The 21,981-nt window shown below is 46.6% G+C and overlaps 1 protein-coding gene across 1 annotated transcript in view; it reads right to left on the bottom strand.

Moving 5' to 3' along the window:
* KDSR (3-ketodihydrosphingosine reductase) overlaps nucleotides 1–20,189 on the bottom strand; it is a 59,657-nt gene extending 39,468 nt beyond the window's left edge. Inside the window, exons 1-3 of the mRNA XM_037805933.1 lie at nucleotides 19,961–20,189; nucleotides 7,907–7,996; nucleotides 1,522–1,578 (exon numbers count right to left, since the gene is read on the bottom strand). Coding sequence (XP_037661861.1) covers nucleotides 1,522–1,578; nucleotides 7,907–7,996; nucleotides 19,961–20,068 — 255 coding nt within the window. The 5' untranslated portion in view covers nucleotides 20,069–20,189. The remainder of the gene's footprint in view (nucleotides 1–1,521; nucleotides 1,579–7,906; nucleotides 7,997–19,960) is intronic.
* Between the last annotated feature and the right edge of the window lie 1,792 nt (nucleotides 20,190–21,981).

The following is a 21,981-nucleotide window of genomic DNA, read 5'->3' as shown; positions in this document are numbered from 1 at the left end:
GACCTAAATTCCTAAAAAAAGGACACAACCTCCTTCACAAACAGAAGCTGGAGTACTCCACACTAGAGGGCTCGAATATACCAGACTTAGATTTTATCCCCATATTATCACGCAGAAAAGATTTCTTAAAAACGAAGGGGGTAGGAATCATATGCTTAATTTTTAAACATGTCTTTTTTAATACAGTATCAGATCACTTACTGTAAATAAAACCTATACCACAGAGAAGTGAAATTTTAAGAAAAAAGAATTAAATTCCCGGGAAAATAAATGCTCCCAGGGCCCTGTTTTCTCCAAGTGGAAGGCAACAAGCCTCTTCTGTGCCCAGCACAAGGCTCAGGCTCACTCTTGCCCACCCAGCCTGGCTCTTCGACCCCCTTGACGTGGAAGTCCAGACTTCTGCCCGTGTCCTGAAGCCCAGGGCGGGAGTAACGATGGAGAAGCCCCGAGCAGAGGTGGACTGGCAGCAAGCAAGGCTTGTCTGGGCCGCCACTCAGCAGCACGGCCTGAGATAACACTCCTTTCCCTATCAGAAGTCCCCACGGACAACGGGGAGAAAAAGGGTGGGGGACTCGCAGAGCCAGCGAGTTTGTGGGCTTCCGAGAAGGGGGCACAGGCAGAGACCACAGTCCTAGAGAAAAACCCACCTACATGCTCAAGGAGATACACACAAGGATTTTACCTGCAGCACAGACTGCCATTAACAAAAAAATGGAAACAACCCAACAACAGGGAACTGATTAAACAAACCAATACAACGCTGCAGCAGTGGAAAAGAATGAGGCAGACATTTTTATGGACATAGAAAGATCTCAAGCACATATTCTGGAGGACAAAAAAAAAAAGGCACTTAAAACTATAATGAAATGCCATTTTAAACCTATCGATAGAAAAAAATTTTAAAGTCTACCAATACCAGGTGTTGGCAAGGACAGAACCAGCACCCGCTGCTTGGTGGGAGTGCAGCCACTTTGCTAAGGCTGAAGTTCTACATGCACTCTGCAGGCACACAGGGGGCTTCAGGGGTTCTAGTAAATTCTATTTCTTAACCTGGGAGACAGCTTGTGGTCATTAATTTTTATTATGCTTTCTATAGACATAATATACATATATATACACACACACATACATATACTATTTTATTCATTTAAAAAAATCCCATAACCAAAATTTTTTTAAAACCTAAGGCAAATACTACCCCTTTTCCTTAAATGTTTTTATATAGTCCATTTAAAAAGAACATTGGCATGAAATAATTTTCTAGTAAAACATTCTGCTATTTGAACATTTGTGTGTTTATGTATGTGAGAGTCTTATATATTTTTTATAGTAATCCAAGTTCCAAGACAATTCAAACAATTTTGCCTTTTAAAAACATCTAACATGCTTCTCAGTTCGGAAAACCCTATATGCTTTAAGTTAACTATTCACAGTTGAACACAGTTAAGTAAACTTTTTTTCCTTTATTCAACCAAGGGTTGATTATAACACAGAAAATGCTTCCTGAAGAGGATGATTTACCTGTTTATCATTAATAGAGTGCTTTTCAATTTCTTTCTTTGCCTGTAGCAGCTTATCCTGAAAGTAACAGACAACAATTAGTTCTGGTGACTATCTATTTGTTTAAAAGGAAAGAAACAGCAATTATTTGTGTAAATATTTACTAAATTCTGTAAAACACACAAAACAGCATCTATATTGCATAGTTATGAGCCACAGTCTATGAAAAAAAAGAAGCTATAAAGTATGGTAAGCTACAGATAAGTAATAGCAAATTTTAAATTAATGTAGTAAAACAGAATAGAAAAAAAAAACAAACCTTTAAAATCCCAATAAATAGTATTAATTGCTGACGATCACCTTATCAATTTGGATAAATGCTTTGCTCTCACATTATTTAGCTTTGATCTAAAACAAGAACCAGCATATTGAAATGTAAGTCTTCCCAAAGTTATGGACATGTGTGATCCCATGTCAATAGTACTTTCATATAAACTACCCTCAGGCTTATGCAACAAGGTTAGGTAAACTGTAAGAAACTGTCAATCTTCTCCTCTATTGTAAAAGTAAACATAGGAAAAATCACTTTTTAGATGGACTGGCTACTTTCAAAAATACTCTTAAGACAAGCGAAGTACCCATGTAATTAAGTAATTCTTCAAAGCTTCAATTTTGTTTTTTACTCATTTCAAGAACAAAGGTATCAGTCCACAGTATCCTAATGCAAATTAAATATGTTAGGAGAGCCGGAAAAGAACAGAAGTGGAGGACAGGCCTTCTGAAAGACATACAGGCATCTAATCATGAATGTCCCTATAATAAAACAATACTTTTCTATTAATAAAGATACACACAATTTAACGTTGCCAAGATGGGGATGAAAGATTACATTAGAAAATAAAGAATTCCTCGATGCCAGCAGGTTCTTCTGCTCAAGTCACCTCTCGTGACGCGAGAACCACAGTAAGAGCTTCCAAGAGCAGAAAACTCGGGGCCTCCTTCCCTGCCTCCATTTTCACCTGTCTTGTGTCAATTATTGCTTCAATCTCACAAAACGTCACTTTATTAAATTTGTGTTTTCACTCACATTAAGATGGCTTCAGTGCTAAAGCAAATCACTGTGAGAGGAGTTAAAGTATTGGGTGGCTAATTCTGCCTTTCTTGATTTTTAAAAGAAATTATGAACGTCCAAGCCACATTCTGTGCCATTATTTCAGCATTCTCCCCCAGGGGTCCTCTACAGCCTGCGTTCCCACCAGCCCCTGTCTAAGCAGCTACTCTACTGCTGCCTCTTTTGGAGTAGGCGATTCCAAATCCCCAAGCAACTACACCCAGCAGCCAGCGTGGCCGTTCTTCCCAGTGAACCTCCCTTCGTTCATTCATTCATCAAATATTACTTGAGCACCTGCTACGTGCCAGTACACTGGGTGCAAACAGTGGAAGCACAGTCATGGCTGTCCCCCCCGGCCCCCGCATGGAGACTGGCGACCTCATGGCTGTTCGAGTGAAAACAGTGTCACTGGTTTTGGCTCTGGAAACAACTTTGGCAAGAATAACAGATGCTAAAAACCCACACTGACTTGATACATAAAAACACTCAGGCTTTGCTAAAACTGCTGTGAAGGAATGGGATTCCCCTGTGTTATCTGAGTTTCATTAGAGGTAGATATCATGTTCTAAGAAACTGACAGATAAACACACCTGCACACCCTCCAGAGCTCAGGTATGAGCTCCTGGATGCCTGTCAACACCTGCAGGCTGGGGAGGACGCACCCTGGTTCCTGTGGCAAGTTTGCTGGCGGCCTCCATCACTGTTCTGACCAAATCTCATAATTTAACTATGTAAGTGGGGCCCCACCCCAAACAAAATGGTGGAGGGAGACACTTCAGTGCTCCCACCCCCACAGAGGCTTTGAACAACCAGCAACAACTAGCAGAGACATCTTTCTCAAAGTTCCAGAAAACAGCTAAAAGACTGCAGTAACAGGGCCAGCGCCAAATCAAGAAAAAGGCCACTTAAAAGATGGGTGCCAAACACTGAGGACTGACAATTTGGTAGGCCGAGCCCTCAATCTTGGAGCTTGCCCTTATCAAGCTTGTTACTGCAAAGGAGAGGCAAAGCCTACTTATAATTGTGCCTAAGAGTCTCCCCCAGAGAACTTCTTTTGTTGCTCAGATGTGGCCGTCTCTCTCTCTAGCTAAGCCAACTCAGCAGGTTAATACACTGCCCTCCCCCCTACATGGGACCACACTCCCAGGGGTGTAAATCTCCCTTCAGTGCAGGATAAGACTCCTGGGGATGAGCCTGAACCCAGCATTGTGGGATTGAGAAAATCTTCTTGACCAAAAGGGGGAAACAAAATGAAACAATATAAAGTTTCAGTGGCTGGAAGATCTCAAATGGAGTTGAGAGGTCACTCTGCAAGGCATTCTTACGCACTATATAGATATCCCTTTTTAGGTTTTAGTGTATTAGAATAGCTAGAAGGAAAGACCTAAAACTATCAAACTGCAACCCAGTAGCCTTAATCCCTGAAGACGATTGTATAACTATGTAGCTTACATGGTGTGACTGTGTGATTATGAAAACCTTGTGGCTCACACTCCCTTTACCCAGTGTATGGATGGATGGGTAGAAACATGGGAACAAAAACTAAATGAAAAATAGGGTGGGATGGGGAGGATGGAATGATTTGGGAGTTCTTTTTTACTTTTATCTTTTATTTTTATTCTTTTTGGTGTAAGGAAAATGTTCAAAAATTGATTGGGGTGATGAATGCACAGCTATATGATAAAAAACAACAAAAACAAACAAACAAACAAAAGGTAAATGAATAATAGGGAGTGATGGGGAATGGGATGTTTTGGGTGTTCTTTTTTACTTTAACTTTCATTCTTATTCTTTTCTGTATGTGATAATGAAAATGTTCAAAAACTGACTGTGGTGATGAATGCACAACCATATAACGGTACTGTGAACAACTGATTGTACACTGTGGATGAATGCATGGTTTGTGAATATATCTCAATAAAATTGAATTCCTTGAAGGGAAAAAAAAAAAAAGAGGGGTTCCTTGCTGGCCCCTCTGCCACCCCTCACCACTTGCCAGCAGGGCAACCCCTGACCCAAGTTCTGGAGGGATAGAGGAACCCTCGGGCACGTACTGGGAACATCGATGTCTGGCCCATCTGCCTGGCAGCCTGAAGGACTCATGGTCCCAGAACTTGCCTGGAGCGTAGAAGGCAGCTCACAGGGCTCTCCTACAGAAGCCTGGGGGAGCAGCCAAAGCCTCCCGGAGCAAGGGATTGCTGGCTGTAGGACATACAGGGCAGTGCCCAGGACCAGGAGAAAACAATTTCTTAGGGAAGAGGGGACATTTGTATCCACCTAAATGAAGAATTCCTAGAGCCGTGCACACATGCCCAAGATCAGGTGTGTGTGGGGAAAGGAACAGGGTGGCCCCTATGCTTTGGCCTGGAGCTAATCTCTAAACTCTTTGTATAAATAAGCCCCAGGGCTTATCTGCAAAGACTGAGAAAGGTGTTTTCTTTTTTCCTTCTTTTTTTTTCTTCTTTTTCATTAGCTCCTGCTATTTAAGAAAGTTCTGTCTTAAAACTAGCTGGATACAAGCTGAAGGAAGAAATCTCAAAGTCCAAATTCCAAAGATAACACATTAAAATATCAAAATGTCCAGGTTTCAACAAAAGATTACAAAACATACATAGAAACAGGAAGCAATATCCCAGGCAAAGAAGAAATCTAAGCATTGGGAACCATCATTGAGGAGCAAAAGACCTGAGAAAGAGCAGACAAAAACTTTTTTTAAAAGGTACCAAATATGCTCAAAGAGCTAAAGGAAAACATGGACAAAGAACTAAAGGAAATCAGGAAAATGACAGATAAACACAAAGAAAATATCAATATAGAGATGGAGATGATGACAAGGAATCAAACATTGCTGAAGACCACAGGAACAGAAATTTAAAATTTCCTAGAGGGATTCAACAACAGATTGGACCAGGCCAAAGAAAGAATCAGTGAACTTGAAGATAAGCCAACTGAAATCATTCAGTCATAGCAGCAGGAAGAAAGAGAGAAAGGGGAAGAGAGAATAGTCAAAGAAATAATGGCTACCAACTTCTGAAATTTAACAAAAGACATGAATATATATACTCAGGATGCTCAACAATCTTCCAACAGGATAAACCCAAATAGATCTACACCACAGCATATTGTAATCAAATGGTTCAATGTCAGAGATGAAGAAAGAATTCTGAAAGCCCAAGAGAGAAGCAACATGTCACATACAAGGGAGCTTCAATATGATTAAATGCATGTTTCTCATCAGAAACCTCAGAGGCAGGAAGGCAGTGGGCTTATTTAAAGTGCTCAAAGCAAAAAAACTGCCAACCAAGAATTCTATATCCAGCCATGGTGGCTTGGAAATATGTACCCCAGAAAAACATGTTCTTAAATCTAATCCATTCCTGTGAACCCACTGTAAATAGGACCTTTTGATGAGGCTACTTCAGTTAAGGTGTGGCCCAGCTCAATCAGGATGGGTCTTAATCCTATTATCGGAGTCCTTTATAAGGGGATAAAATTTGGACAGAGTGAAGAAAAAGCCTCAGGAAGCAAGAAGTTGAAATGGAACCTGGAGGAGAAGAAAAAGACCAGGAGATGCCTCCATGTGCACTGCCATGTGACAGGAGAACCAATGTTCACCAGGAGCAAGCCCAAGAATGCCACAGTCTTCAGGGAGAAACCATCACCTTGATTGGACATTTTCCCGGCCTCAAAACTGTGAACAAATAAATTCCCATTGTTTACGCCAACTGATTGCATGGTATTTGCTTGAGCAGCCAAAGGAAACAAAAAAACACTGGCAAAACTGTCTTCCAAAGAGCAGGGAGAGATTAAGTCATCTCAGATAAACAAAAGCTGAGCGAGTTCATCATCATTAGATCAATCACACCAGAGATGCTAAAGAATGTTCTGCAAGTTGAAAGGAAAAGACAATAGACAATAGAGCGAGGCCGCATGAAGAAATAAAGATCTCCAGTAAGGGTAATGACATGGGTAAAAATAAATGCCAGTCATATTGTACTTTTGGTTTGTAACTCTACTTTCTACTTCCAACAGGATCTAAAAGGCAAATGCATAAAATATAATGAGAAGTCAGTGGTTTTGGACTCACAATGTATAAACATATAATTTGTGACAAGAAAGGTGGGGGGGAAGGAGGGGTCTAGGAACATAGTTTATGTCTACTATTGAAATTAAGTTGGTATCAAAGTAAACAAAATTTTTACAGATTTAGGATGTTAAATTTAAGCCCCATGGTAACTATAAAGAAAATACCGTAGAGTATGCAAGCTCACAGAGACAGAAATTAGAGTACAGGTTGCCAGGGGCAGGGTGCAAGGAGCATGGGGAGTTAGTGCAAAATGGCTGCAGGGCTTGTTTAGGGAGATGGGAAAGTTTAGCGAGATGGAAGGTGGTGAAGACACCATGATAGGGTGAATGTGATTTATCCCACTGAATGGAATGCTTACAAGGTGTTGAGTTGGGAAAGTTTATGTTGTATAGATATTCCCACAATAACAAAAAAAAAAAAAAAAAAAAAAAACAGAAGAAAGAAAGGGCAAATAAAGAGACAGTCACAACTAAAGGCAGATCCCGGACGGGATTTAACACGGGAAGAGAGAAGGCTCAAAAGGTCATTATTGGGACACAGGAAAAACATGGAATATACTTTAAGCTTTATATCAATGTTAAATTTCATGAACTTGATAACTCCACTTACACTGGCTACGTAAGTAAATATCCTTGTTTTTAGGAAATGTACATGGAAGTATTAAATGTTCAAGGTGCATAGTATATACAACCTACACTCAAGTCTTCAGAAAATGGATTAATAAATGGACAGACAGACAGATACACAGATAGATGGACTGATAGAATGATGAGTAGATAACTAAAATGATATGGCAAATGTAGTAAAAGGTTCAAATTGGTGGATCTGGATTAGGGGTTTATTGGAGTTCTCTGCATGCGATTTCTATCATTTCTGAAACCATCCTTGCAGTTTAAGTGTTTCAAAATAAAAGAAACAAATAAATACATAACTGTGTCTTGGCCTCACCCATTTCAGGATCTTCTAGGTCTATGATGTTGCCTAACATACTGTTGGCACTAAATAAATATTTGTTGAGCTGATCTGACTCCAACTGAGAAATATTTGACCTAAATACAAGAAAGAACCACCGTTCAGGAACCACACTTCAAATGAGGGACACAAGCAATTTTCAGGACAGGTGTGAATACTGGGTCTCTGAGTACAGCCTCCATCACTAATTTAAAGTTGACCAAGTAAGTTAGTAGTAACGTACTTGGAAGACTTACCTCATTTCGTGCAACCAGAGTTATAAATGCCCCTTGTTTATAACACTCAATAGCAACACACTTTCCAATGCCACTGGAGCCTCCCGTAACCTAAAAACAAAAAGGAAAAACACTATAAAATCTTCTCAGCCCTTGAAATTTCCCTTATGTGGGGAGTTTATTTAAAGTAACTATTATGAGCGCTAGAAAGCGATAGAGAAGAGCTCAGGTTTCGGCTATTGTAGCTTCTCAATACCAAATTTAATGATTGGACTAAGTGCAAATATGAAGATTATACTGGCGTCAGGGCCTGCTGCTTTTATTGTTTTCAGAACTGAACTACAAATTGCACACCAATAGCATTGTTTCTGAGATCTTTGGAGGGAAACTAGATTGCACTGCAAATCTAGCTAGTAAATAATACATTAGCCTGCTTCTGATTCCAAATCCAAATGAATCTTTATTTCCTTACTGGGCGTCTTAGTTCTACAAGAGATTAAAGAATGGCCACCTGCACATATTTTAAATGACTGCTTATTATAACAGTAATATGATCATCAGAATAGGCTGAAAAGCAAAGCTTTTGATCTTGCACTATTCTACCCTCACCACCTGTATGTACCTCAGCCATGCTCTCTCCAACCACAAGACCTCTGCACATTCTATTTCCCCCTCTTTTTATCTACCTGGTACCTATTCACCCGTCAAATCTCAGCTCAAACATCACTTCTCACTGCATCCTTTTTTTTACTTTACATACAATCAAATAGTCGTGCATTTATTTTGGGGATTATCTGATTTGCAACCATCTCTCCTACCACCACCCCATAAACTCTCTTTTTGCTCATCACTATATTCCTAACACTTAGCAAAGTGCCTGGCTAAAGAAGGACCAAATAAATATTTACCTTAATAATACAAATGGAGCATTACCTTTCCGGTTGGTTTCCCTATGCAAATTATACAATATTGCATGGTATTGTATCCTGTTTTTTAAAAAAATTACATCATAATATTGAAAAACTAAAAGGCTTTGTACTATGGCCTGAAATTGCTGAATCTAAACTTACTTAAGCAATGTAATATTTACTGTTATGTAATGAAAATGCTGCAATGACTGTCTTTGGCCCCATCCCGTGATTTTACAGTTATTGCAAAGCCCTGCCTACACAAATGTCCCTTGCGACTCGGGCAATCCCACTTCTCTCTGACCTCAACTTCCCACCATGGAAGCCATGCCATTGGCAGATAATTAACCAATTATCTGTAGAAGGTTACTGTGAAAATATACCTGTTGCCTCCTTGAGGAGGTCTTTGCTATTGGGCTACTTCACGGGTGGTTTTGGTTTATTAATTTTCCCCAGGAACCCCAAATGTCCCTGACTGTTTGATGGTGTGGGTCCTGCAGCCTCCCTGTCCCTCCCCCAGCCGTGTTTCCACATCCTTCCCATCCCTCAGAGCCCAGTTCCATGTCCCCTCCACCAGATGTCGTTACCGGCCCTGTCCTTTACCTTCACCTTTTACCTGTGCACAGTAAACTCCACGCACACCTCAGCTCCCCGACAGGCTCCAAGGCCCTTGAGGACAAGGACGGGTCCCACTCACGGCACCCCTGCCCAACACAGAGCCCAGCGTAGTCAGCTGCCCATTACCCATCTATATTAATTCACAAAATGTTCAAGGCCACTGCCCTGAAAAATGTCAAAAAAAATTGCAAATAATATTTCACTACTTATTTGTCAATGAATTAATGGACATTGAAGCTATGAGGTTATGTGAGAAAATGCATGTGCTCCAGAGTGCTAGGTAGGAATTAGCTATTATTACTACTGCTGTCATCTGCTGAGACTGTCCTTAGACAAGGCCGCCGTGTCGAGTTCCCGCACAGCAAGGAACAGGGTTCAAGTGTGCTCACTTACAAGGTCTCACCTTAACAAGAACAAGGAAAGCTTTTCATGTCATGATTCAAGGGAAACTAGTGTTCTAGTTGAGCCAGCTAAGCCTTAGGAAGTATCTAAGAGTACGCTTAATTCCGGGCTATATTGTTCCTCATATTACAATATAGGGGATATTCATAATGGTTGAGAAAAATGGTAAATGTCTATTGAGTAGGCTGGAAATTGCTAAGCTGAGTGCAGGTGGGGTACACTAAAGAGGACAGTTTAATTTCCTTTCGTTATCACTCCCTCTAGTAATTCACTGCAAATATTGTTTACGAGTTATAATCTCTCTAACCAAAACCAGCAGCCACCCCAGCCCTCCCCTAGCACCCCCCTTTTCTACTGTGTGCAGATGATTCCGTCTGGTTCCATCTTGCAGCCCAGGGAGATGTTAGGTCTAATGAAGAGGCCCTGCCAGACCACAAATCCAGAAAGTGGCAACAAGCAGCCCCAGGTGCTCATCCGGCAGGAACTCTCAGTGGCTAGCCCCACCCCTGGGGTGTGTAAACCACCCCCTCGGACAGTGCCCTGTCGCTCTCCCCCACACGAAGTGGGGCGTGAGCAGCTGCCGACCACCCACCCTGACCCCAGCAGTTTGGCCTCCCAGGGAGACCTGCCACCATGGGGTCACTTCCTCTGCTTCCTTAGACCCTGCGTGCTGTGTGACTATTCAACCAGTCATTTGCTCAACATTTCTCCTGCACTTGAGACCACGTTCCCAGGAGGCTGCAACATGTAGCAACTCGCTCCACGAATTTTGGCACCAAGAGCAGGGTGCACGGGGAAGTGTGGAGTGGGTTGGGTTTCGGGCCGTTCTTCTCATCTTAGCGTTCTTGCATTCCTTTTATACAGGAGTGACTTGGCCAACACAGGACTCAGGGCTCTGTGGGCTAAACCGAGGGGTCGCCCCACCCCAGCCTGGGTAGAGGTGCCGATCCACGGCTGGGGACCTAGGTGTGCTGTCCCTGTCCTCTGGGGGTAAGGTGGCAGAAAATGGGACTGCGAGAATGCCCCCGTGTATGCCAGGAGTTGGAAGGCTGGCTCCATGCTGAGTTCAGTGCCCAGTGTGCATTCCCCCGGCTCACTGCTTCTTTTATCTGCTCATTCTGGAACCAGACACACCCACATTCAGGCCACCCAGGCTGATCCTGTGTTTAGCTTGGGGCCGATCATTATGCAGAAGACTGTGGGAACTGAAGGTGGGGAACTGGAGGGGAAAATGAAAGTGCAAGCTTTTACAGAGAAGGAGATACAGGATATGAAAGACAGATAGGGGCAGAAGCCAGAGAGGACCTCGTCTCGTGGCAGTCCTGACTTTACCATGACAGCGCAGCAACCACCCTGATCAACCAGGCTGCGGGGAAGAGTCTCGGCCCCAACCCCGGTCCCCAACAGCCCCTTAGTCACTGGGAGCAGAGAGGAGGAAGCGGGAGGTGGGGAGGGGGCGGCTGGCCATGCAGCCTCCGTGGGCAGCGCAGCCAGACATGGGAGAGCTGCAAACTGTTTCATCGGGTCCCTCAGGGGGTTAGACAGGCATATCCCTCACTTGGTGGCCTCCCCCAGATTCCAGCTAAGCCCTGGAGGAGCAAGGAGGAAGCCATGTCACTCGGCGACAACTGGACACTGGCGCACGGACAGTCTGCCCCTCCCCCAACCCCCACCAGGGGCTGCGCCCCTTGCCAGATCCCCATTTCACAGTGATCTGGATTGATGATCTTATTAGAAAGGGCCCCCATGAGTGAGGAGACAAGCTGGTTCTGCTTTTCACCCCAGGTCTCCCCTGGGAGACACAACTGGGTGAATTTATCGTACCCTCCCTGCTTAAGGCGGGGTCTCCGGTGCTAGGGGAGGAGGCTGGCAGGGGAGCGGGACCCTGGGCAGTGGGTACATGCCTCTTAATCCAGTGGGTTCTTAATCTGGCAGCTTGGGGGAGTGGCCACCCCTTCCTCTCGGGGCCCCCACTCACTGAGCTGTGTTCTTGTGGCTCCTGGAGCAAGAGGTCCCAAAGGACACCACAGACGGGATCTCCAATGCCAGAACTTTGGGAAAAATATAACTAGAAAGAGGGCTGTGGGCTCCACAGGGACATTGTGCCCCTGCCAAACCCCCTCCCCACAATCCCCAGATTCGGGCAGTAGAGGAGGAGTCTACACTCTCCCGCTTCCTCCCTTAGCCTGCCTGGGGGGTGGGTCTCTGGAGCCTCTCTAGCTAGACTTGAGCAAATTAAAAATGGTCGGGGGGAGGGGCCAACGTCCCTGGCTACCCCTGCGACTACAGGCCACATGCCCCAATGCATGTACAATTTGGGGGCAGTGGACAAATCTTTATGGTGCTTTTGGATACAGGCTCCCAGGTCACTATTATTCCAGAAGAGGTAGAGGGGAGGGGGCGGCAAACAGCACTGGGAGGTGCTGGGTATTCCACACTGGGTTGGGGACAGGAGGTTACTGCCACCCTGTGGGTTGGCCCCTATGGTCCTCGGGCCACCCCTGTGGTCGCGTTTCTCTCCAGGGAATGCACTACAGGAACTGATAGTCCGCACTGCTGCCCCTCCCAGAGGGAACTGCGAGGAGACGCTCCCCCCCCCCAACAAATTCTAGTCAGCGCAGTTGGGCAAGTGACAGATGGACAAGCCCCAGGCTCCCATCTCCTCGCCACCTCAGCCAGCAACGGTAATATCACCTCCCTGGTGGGGAAAGGGACATTACTAAACTAATAAAGGACTGTCTACCTGCAGGTGTCCTCCACTCCACCATCTCTCCCTGCAACAGCCCGGTGTGGCCAATGAAAAAGGTGAGTGGAGCTTGTGGTTGACTATAGATTAGTGCCATCTGAATGCATAAGTGTCCCCTTTGGCACCCACCATCCCAGACACTGTGACTCTCCCTGAAGCCATTATGGCCTCCACTGGGATTTGGTATGCGGTCGTTGACCTGGCAAATGCTTTTTTCTCCATCCCACTCCGGGAAGAGGACCAGGATCAATTCGCTTTCCAGTGGCAAAGCCTACGGTTCACCTTCACTGGACTGCCACAGGGTATCTGAATGCCCCCACTATCTGCCACCAGTGGGTGGGACAGGATTTGAGTAAGCTACCCCAGCCCAAAGGACTCCACATTGTGCATTATACTGATGACAACTTGATGGTGAGCCAAAGCAAGGAACAAACTGCTCAGGGGTTGCACACATTGCTAAACAGGCTTCGGCAATCCAGCTGGGTCATTAATTAAGACAACATACAAGGCCCAGCCCAGGGCCAGATCCCTGAAGCAGTATGGGATAAATGGCTGTCCCTAAAGTCACCCACCTCCAAAAAGGAGGCACAGCGATTAATCAGGCTACTTGCAAGTTGGCACCCACATATTTCTCAGCATCCTCCTGGCATCCCTATATCAGGTGACGCAGAAAGCAGGTAGTTTCCACTGGGGAACATAAAAGGAGCAGGCCCTGCAGGAGGTAACAGTGACCTCCGGGACCATTAGAACCTGGATCTCTGTTTGAGCTCCAGGTTTCTGCTACCTGGACCCACAACAACTAGTCCCTCTGGCAGAAGAAGAGAGCAACAGGAATTCGCCGACCCCTGGGTTTATGGACCAAGAAGTTCCCAGACACAATCCAAGGCTACTTCCCCTTCAAGAGGCAGTTTCTGTGGGGCCACAGGGCCTTCATGGAAATGGAAAGGATCACCAAGAGCAATCAGGGCCTCCTGAGGCTAGAAATCCTATCGTATCCTGGGGCTTGGGTAATCAGGCAGTGACCAGCAACAGAGCTCCATCAAATGGAAGTGGTATATTCAGGATCAGGCCCACCCAGGGTCCCAGGGAATGACACACCTGTATGAGCGGGTGGCAGAGGCTCCCCTCAACAACGATCCTATTGCAACGCCAGATGAGGGCCCTTCCATCCCCGACACAAGGATGACCCACCAGATGCTCGGCATGGGCACTGGGCAGCAGCTGCTGTTACCCTTGCCTTGCGCAGACTATCTACCACCTCCGGCCCTGGGAAGGGTGCCCAATGGGCTGAACTGCAGGAGCCTGCTTGGCCCTGGAGCATTCAGACCCAAGCATCCCTGAGTACCTGTTTCGGACTCATGGGCTGTCACCAATAGCTCAGCAGTCTGGTCAGGCTTACGGAAGGAACGCCAACTGGGAATCACGGATTCCCCAATGTGCGGAGGGCATCTTTGAAAACCACTGGTGGCATGGAAAGGCACCAGCTATGTTCCCCATGTCAACACACATGGCAAGAACCTGTATGACGATGAATGTATCTCTGGAATGACCTCGCCAACAAAGGATGCACTGAGCCGCTTTTCACACCAGATGAGGTGGAGATCCTCCTGGGGGAGAGGCAGGGGATGTGCCCTGCACGGAGGATGAGGACACTGAACTTACTCTCAGTAACATCTGTGAAACAATTGGCATCATGTGAATTTCCCAAGGATGCTTCCACTGCTGGGTGGATTCACCACCGAATGGACACAGAAATTCCAACACCATGCTATTATGGGTGGAGGAACATGGAGGACCTCTTTCATTAAAAAAGGCCCAATTTGGTAAGGTAGAAACATGTTAGAAGCAAAGCAGTTATTTTAGGTTATTTGTTTTTCTTATTTGTTTTGTTTGAAATGTTGTGTTTTTTTGTTGTTTGTTTTGTTTGAAATGTTGTGTTTTTTTTGTTGTTTGTTTGTTTTAATTTTCCAAAAGTCAAAGTTTAAAAAAAAAAAAAGAGGCCCGATTCACCACTTACCGATGTGAGAGGGGTCAGCTACAAGCCGCAGCCTGAAAACGGCATTTAGGGGCTATTCCCAGAGAGGCCTCTCTAAGCCACTCATGGCCAGTGGACGACCTCAGCCCTCTCCCACCGTCCCAAGGTAAGTCTCATTCCTTGGTCCCAGTGGATACCTATTCAGGCTATGACCTGGCCTTTTCAGTTCGTCATGCAGACACAGAACACACATGGCACCCCTTGGAAAAGCAGCTTTGCCACCCCTTCAGGTATCCAGATGACATCTCCTCTGACCAAGGACCCCACCCTACTACCCAATCCACTCAACCACGGGACAGACTCCCAGAATTAGATGGACCCTTCACGTCTCCACCACCCACAGGCAGCCGGCACCATGGAGAACGTTAAGGGCCGCATGAAAAAGGAGCTTCGGCATCTACACCCTGGCAAGTCTCCTGCTGGATGGACTGCCTGCCTTACTCAAGCCCTCTGGGAGCAGAATTCAGCAGTGCCCCATAAGGGAAACACAGCCTTATCCCACCTCCTAGCATGGGGAGGGGATGAGATGTGGGAAGGAACCTGTGCATCTGCCCTCACACCCATCAAGAAGAGGAATGGCCCCAAAAGGGGACCAAGGATGGGGACCATCACTCAGGACTCTCCTTTTCAGCTACTGTCAGGACCATCCCACTTTTTATCCCATTATACACTCTACATGATTCCCAGGATGGGGGGAGGTTAGGATCACCAGACAAAGCGGTGGGACAACAGCAGCAGGCTTAGAAGTGCTTAACATACATGGGGTGACAATCCAGCGGGTGGGACCCTAGGAGCCTGACGCAAACATATTGGATGTCAGTGGGCAACACCTACCCCCGGTTAGGCCACCAGTCCCCTTGGGAACAGTCATGGGGCACCTTCAAGGAGTCCTGACAATTGCCATCTATCAGGAAGGGGTACAAGTGGGCAGAAGATATGGAACGGGGTGAAGTAATGGCTCGGGGCAAGGGGCAGACTGGGTGGCATTAGAGGGAAAAAATAAGTTATTGCAAATAGGCCAAGGAAAAGTGTCTCCCGTGGGAAGTGGCGGCATGACCACCCTGTCAGGACTAGTTTCCACTCCGTTCTTTTTTCTACAGATTTGACCCCGAGCGGCAACCTGGAAGAAAACACCTTCATCCAGCTATTCCAGGCCATAAGGCAGCAGGGAACTTGAAAACTGCTGGATCTACCATCTGATGCCTTGCCAGACTGACACTCAAAGAGCTGATTTTCCCTCCCTCATGGTTGAACTAACAACAGGAAGCCCTTCATTTATGCCCTGTGACAAAGAAATCGCCATGGCTGATGGCTGTGCTCTCTTCTTCCTACAACCCTTGTGCTGGTTTGAATATATTATGTCCCCCAGAAAAAGCCATATTCTTTGATGCAATCTTGAGGGGCAGACATATTAGTGGGGATTAAGTTGGAACATTTGGGTTAGGTTGTTTGCGTGGAAATGCGCCCCACCCAACCGTAGGTGATAACTCTGAGATATCTCTATGGAGGCATGGCCCCACCCATTCAGGGTGGGCCTTGATCAGTGGAGCCACATAAATGAGCTGACCGGCAGAGGGAACTCAGTGCAGCTGTAAGTGACATTTTGTAGAGGAGCTACAGCCAAGAGGGACACTTTGAAGAAAGCACAGGAGCTGCAGATGAGAGTCAGTTTGAAGATGGCCACTGAAAGCAGACTCTTGCTCCAGAGAAGCTGAGAGAGGACAAATATCCCAAGTGCAACTAAGAGTGACATTTTTGACGAACTGCAGCCTAGAGAGGAACGTCCTGGGAGAAAGCCATTTTGAAACCAGAACTGTGGAGCAGACGCCAGCCACGTGCCTTCCCAGCTAACAGAGGTTTTCCGGACACCATTGGCCATCCTCCAGTGAAGGTACCCAATTGCTGATGTATTCCCTTGGACACTTTGTGGCCTAAAGACTGTAACTGTGTAACCAAATAAACCCCCTTTTATAAAAGCCAATCCGTCTCTGGTGTTTTGCATTCTGGCAGCATTAGAAAACTAGAACACCCCTGAACAACCTGTCGGGATGCAACAACTCCCAATACAATTAAACTGTCAAGTGGCTCAGTCATCTTTCCAATTTATTATCTCGACAACGCAGGATTTGTCTGGGTAGTCCATGATTCTAGATTCGCCTCTTTTGGCAGATTTTTATTGCCCTGGCTGGGTGCATTAGTGAGGGTTCTCTTGGGAAACAGAACTAACATATATAAATAGAGATAGAGACAGAGACATAGACATATTACATAAATATTAGGAGTTCCTTTTTTTTTTTTAATAGGAGTTAGCTCATGCAACTATGGGTATGGGCAAGTTCTAATTCCATAGGGCAGGCTGCAAACTGGGGACTCCAATGAAGGTGTTCCATGAATTCCCCAGGAGAAGCTGGCTAGCTGAAGTACAGTCCCTTCTGACTGCTGAAATCATCACTTCTCCTTTTAAGTTGAAAAACCGATTGAATGAGACCTCTCTTATTGTTGCAGGGAATCCATTTAGTTGATTGTAGATGTAATCAGCCATAGATGCAATCAACATACTGATAACTTAAATCCATGATAACAATCAGGCCAGTGCTTGCTTGACCAAACAACTGGCCAAGTTGACACATCAACTTAACCATCACACTGGGAGTGAGCACCACTGAATACGTGGTATGCAATCTGTCAGTCACCTTGGCTGGCATCGCTGAGTTCACAGCACAAACCCTGCACAGCTCGGCAAAAATCACTAGACTCTGCAGCAAAAGTAGTGTTTGATAATCCCACTGCCTTAGACTTCCTCCTAGCCCAACAAGGAGGCCTATATGTTATTTCTGACATCTCCTGCTGCACATGGGTTAATATCTCAGGGGAAGTGGAACATGAGATCACCAAAATCCAATGGCAAGCCCACTGGCTGCAAAGTATAAAAACAGATTCTGCATAGGACCTGGGGGCATAGGGGAGCACAGAGGCAACCACTGCTTGGACAGCCCTGGTCACCTGCTTGGAATCATGGCATGCACAGGTGAAGCCCTTTGAATGTGCTGTAGCCATTGGTGTTCCCAGACATTTACTGTTTGAGAGCCACGGGTCAGGCCAGCAACCCACCTCCGCCTCCATGTCCAGGGTGAGGTGGGCTTAGGTTATGTTATGGAAGCTGACGTGAAGGGGCAGGCCAGGCCCGGTGGAGCGCCTTACCCCATCCCCTTTTCTATTATGTGCAGATATTTCAGTCCATTTCCATTCCACTGCCCCGGCCAGGGGAGAGAAGTCAGGTCTAATGCAAAGGCCCCACAGCCCAGAAACCCAGAAACAGAACAACTAGTGATCACGGGGCGTGCAGAGCCACCACCCACCCACTCTGACCCGAGCAGTTGGCCTCCCGGGGAGGCCTCAATGGGGTCTCTTCCCCTGCTCTTTTGGACCCTTTGTGCCGCGTCATTTGCTGAAAGTTTCTGTTATGCCAGGCCTGAGTTCCCAGGAGGACCGTGGAGAAACCTGCACCACACACACCATATACCTCTTATGGGGGCAACAAAGGAACGCTTTGCTCCCAGCCACCTCCAAAAACAAGGAGGGTATTGATTTTCCAATGCTTACCAGTTTTTTAAAAACCAGCTTGCCACACAGTTTTATTACTGGAATTAGGAAGGTAATACTCATCTATAAAAACTGTTCAGTGACAATACAGTGGAGAGTTACAACCTCTCCAACCGCCTCATCTAAACCTAACAAATCTCAAGAAGAATAATTACACTTTCATTCTTCTTGTGACACTAGAAAACAGATGGTGACATCATGTGAATTATTCATGTCATCCTCATATTATTTATGGTGGCAGATGAAAGTGGGATGGTGAAAGTAAGGAACTCTTCCTTATATATGCCAACAGATCTGCAGTTTATGATCTCAGCTATGATGGACAGCGTGACAGTGCTGGAAGGACAGTGGTCAAGGCTCAGTAAAACTGTCCTATAAATATTGAAACCAAGATTTTCATTACAGCTTTGGACTTGACCTTTCTCTCCATCATGATAACCCCTGCAAACCTAAGTACCCAAAGAACACAACCTTCAAAACCATGCTTTTGAGGCAGAAATTCTCTTGTGGATATGTAATTTTTCAGAATTTAGCAATATTGTAAAGTTTTAAAATGAATCTACCGTCGCCTTTCACATCAGGAATAGGAGTTGGAAATATATTAATAGTTTTCGCAAAGAAAAAATGAAAGAAAACAAACTTTGTCATTCACAAACTCTCCTCCAGATTTCAAACACACTGAAAGGAACGACCATCTTATTCTCTAAGAGCTCAATGGGGAAACTGGGATCTCCGCAGAGCCACCGCACATCTGTCTCCATCTATCTCCCAGATTTGTGCCTCCAGCTTAGCTGCTAACCCTCCTTACTCTGCCTGGGGGTGGGTGTCTCAGGTTTGTGGGAGCCACTGAAGAAAACTGATGAGAAAGCCACTGCAAACATAAAGCGCTGGGCACAGAAGGAGGCATCCACACTGTTTATGAAAAGTGTCAAACAAGTAGAATAGGGACCTTTGAATGCATGAGCTTCCGGAAAGAAACAAACCAACCTCCCCCCACCACCCCCATGCCCATCCCGCCCATCCCCTTCATTTTTAAAGCACTAGGAAATTAGCTCATCCCTCTGACTCAGAAATAATGGCAAAGGACTGCATTAAACAGAAATCAGCAGACCCAGAGCTGAATCCAGGGGAGGACAGAGATTCAGAGAAACAACAGTGTAGAAGGGACAGAAGCGTCCCAACACCGCTCAGCCTAAGCAGCCCACCGAGCTCGGAGCCATTTTTCCCCAGGTGAGTCACCTCCCGGACTCCTGTGGCAACTGCTCCTTCTGTCACTCGAAGACGCCATCTTGCAGTTCGAGCTGTCTCCGGCGCCGGGAACCACCCTCCCTTCCCCGCTCCCCGCGCGCCCGCGCCGGGGTGGGAAGCATCTGCCCCCGCCCGAGACCGCGCGCCGCACCCCGCGCGGCCGCCGCCCGCTGTGTCCTTGGCAAAGTTTCTCAGCCTCTCTGTTCCTCGGCTGGCTCATCGGGAATGCTGAGGACAAAGATACCCACAGCCCGCGCGGGCCCCAGGGATTAACGAGCAGCTACCGAACCCCTGGAGCCCCGGGAAGCGGGTTTCGAGGGCGCCGGGTCCCGGAGGAGCCAGATGCCGCGGAGGGCGGGGCGAACCGCGGCAGGTGACCCTCTATGTGGCCGGGGGACCACGGCCTGCAGTGGGGGGCGGCCCAAGGGGCCCGGGCCTCCCTCGCAGGCGGCGCGCCAGGAGGGGGGCAGCCGAGCGGGCCGGGAGGTCGGGGGCAGCAACAGGAGGCCACTCACCACCACATGCGCCCCGGGCAGGGCGAGGGGCTTGGGGCTGATGAGCGGCGACACCATGTACAGGAGCAGCACGAACGCCACGAGGAAGGCGGCCGCCAGCAGCAGCATCGCTCCGCCGGGGGCCGCGCGCGGGGCTGGGGCTCCGGGAACAGTCACGCGCCGCGGGAGCCTGCAGGAACCGGGCGTGTTTGGGGTCCCGGCGCGGAGGCGGGACGGCGGCCGGAGGGGAAGAGGCGGAGCCGGGAGAGGGGCGCGACCGGGGCGGGCGGCGCTTCCAGGGAGGCGGGGGCAGCCGCGGCCGCGGTCCCACCCTCTTTTCCGGGTGTCGGCTCGCTCCCGGATCCCCCCAGCGTCTGGAGGTGGTGCGTTCCCGGTGCGCTGCCCTGAGCGCCGCGACCTCCGGCCAAGCGCAGCTAGCGAGCTCGGGGCAGCGCGGCCTGGGGCGCTTCTGGGAAGGGGTGCAGTGACTTGCTGTTTGTTTGGTGTGCGGGTGCTTGTTAGGACCCCGGAGAGCAGGTGGCCAGAGCTTCCCAAACTGCAGGTCCGAGGGTGGTAACCACTCGGCGGGCGAGTTAGGCCCCTTCGCCGTGTGCTGCCGCCCGAGATCTGTAGGGAGGGTGGGGGGCTTTATAAACCGTGGCTCTAGACCCTCTTAGCCTTGTGGCGACGCGGAAGTACTGAGGTTAAGCGCTGACATCCCAAATTTCATGTCATATTTTCTTGGCGTGCTTGCAAATGGTCACTGCCCACTTTCACTTTTCAGAGGACTTGGAAAAGACATAGCATGGAACTCTTAAAAATCAACATTAATTTAACCATTTTAAAACTCAACCATTTCGCTGAGCTCCGAGTTCATCTTTTCCAAGGCAGTTTTTGTTTCTGAACAGATTTACTAAGATAGAATTCAAATACTATACAATTAACCCATTTAAAGTGTAGAATTCAGTGGTTTTTAATATAGTCACAGAGTTGTGCAACCATCACAATCAATTTTGAACATTTTCATCACCCCCACCCCCACCCCCAAAGAAATCCTCTACGGAATGGGCAGTCACACCCATTTCCTCCTAAGGGCCACTCCACCCCCAAGCCCTAGGCAACTACTACTCTTTCTGTGTCTTTGGATTTGCTTGTTTCGGATATGTAAATGGAACCAAACAATATGTGGTCTTTTGTGTCTGACATCTTTCACTTAGCTTAATGTTTTCAAGGTTCATGTTGTAGCATGTATCAGTATTTCATTCCTTTTTATTGCAGAATAAATAGTCCATTGTATGGATATACAATATTTTTTATTCCATTCATCCGTTCATGGGCACTTAGGTCGTTTCCGCTTTTTAACTATTAACAAACACTGCTGTAATGGACATTCATGTACCCGTTTTTGCATGTACCTATGTTTTCGTTTCTCTTGAATATACTCCTAGGAGTGGAATCACTGAGTGTATGATAATTCTGTTTAACTGCTTGAGGGATCCCCTGTTTTCCACAGCAGCTGAACCATTTCACATTCCCACCAGCAAAGTAAAAGAGTTCCAATTTTTCCACGTCATCATCAACATTTGTTATTTTCCATTATTATTATTATTACAGTCATCCTAGTGGGTGTGAAATGGCGTTTCATCATGGTTTTGTTTTGCATATGAGACAAATTTTTGTTGGTTTGCTTGGTTTTTGTTTTTGTTGTTAGCAACACTAAGGAGCACAAGGAACCGATTTAGTCCTTTCTTTTCTTTCTTTCTTTCTTTCTTTCTTTCTTTCTTTCTTTCTTTCTTTCTTTCTTTTTTTCTCCTTCCTTCCTTCCTTCCTTTCTCTTATGCTCCTGGAAAAGGCCATTTATGCAAATATCTCAGGCCATGTCATTTGCCATCCACCAGCCAGGGTATGTCCATGGTTCAGAGTGTGCTGTCGGCTACAACAGTTGCCACCCACACTGCCCTCTTCCCTCCAATTCCCTCTTCCCTCCTTTTATCCCACAAAGGCAAATAACTTTAACCACTTCTTATTTGTAAGGATGCCTA

Source organism: Choloepus didactylus, chromosome 16 (assembly GCF_015220235.1).
Source record: "Choloepus didactylus isolate mChoDid1 chromosome 16, mChoDid1.pri, whole genome shotgun sequence".
NCBI lineage: Eukaryota > Metazoa > Chordata > Mammalia > Pilosa > Megalonychidae > Choloepus > Choloepus didactylus.
Note: the sequence above shows the minus strand (reverse complement) of the source record. Positions and strands in the feature narration are given on the sequence as shown.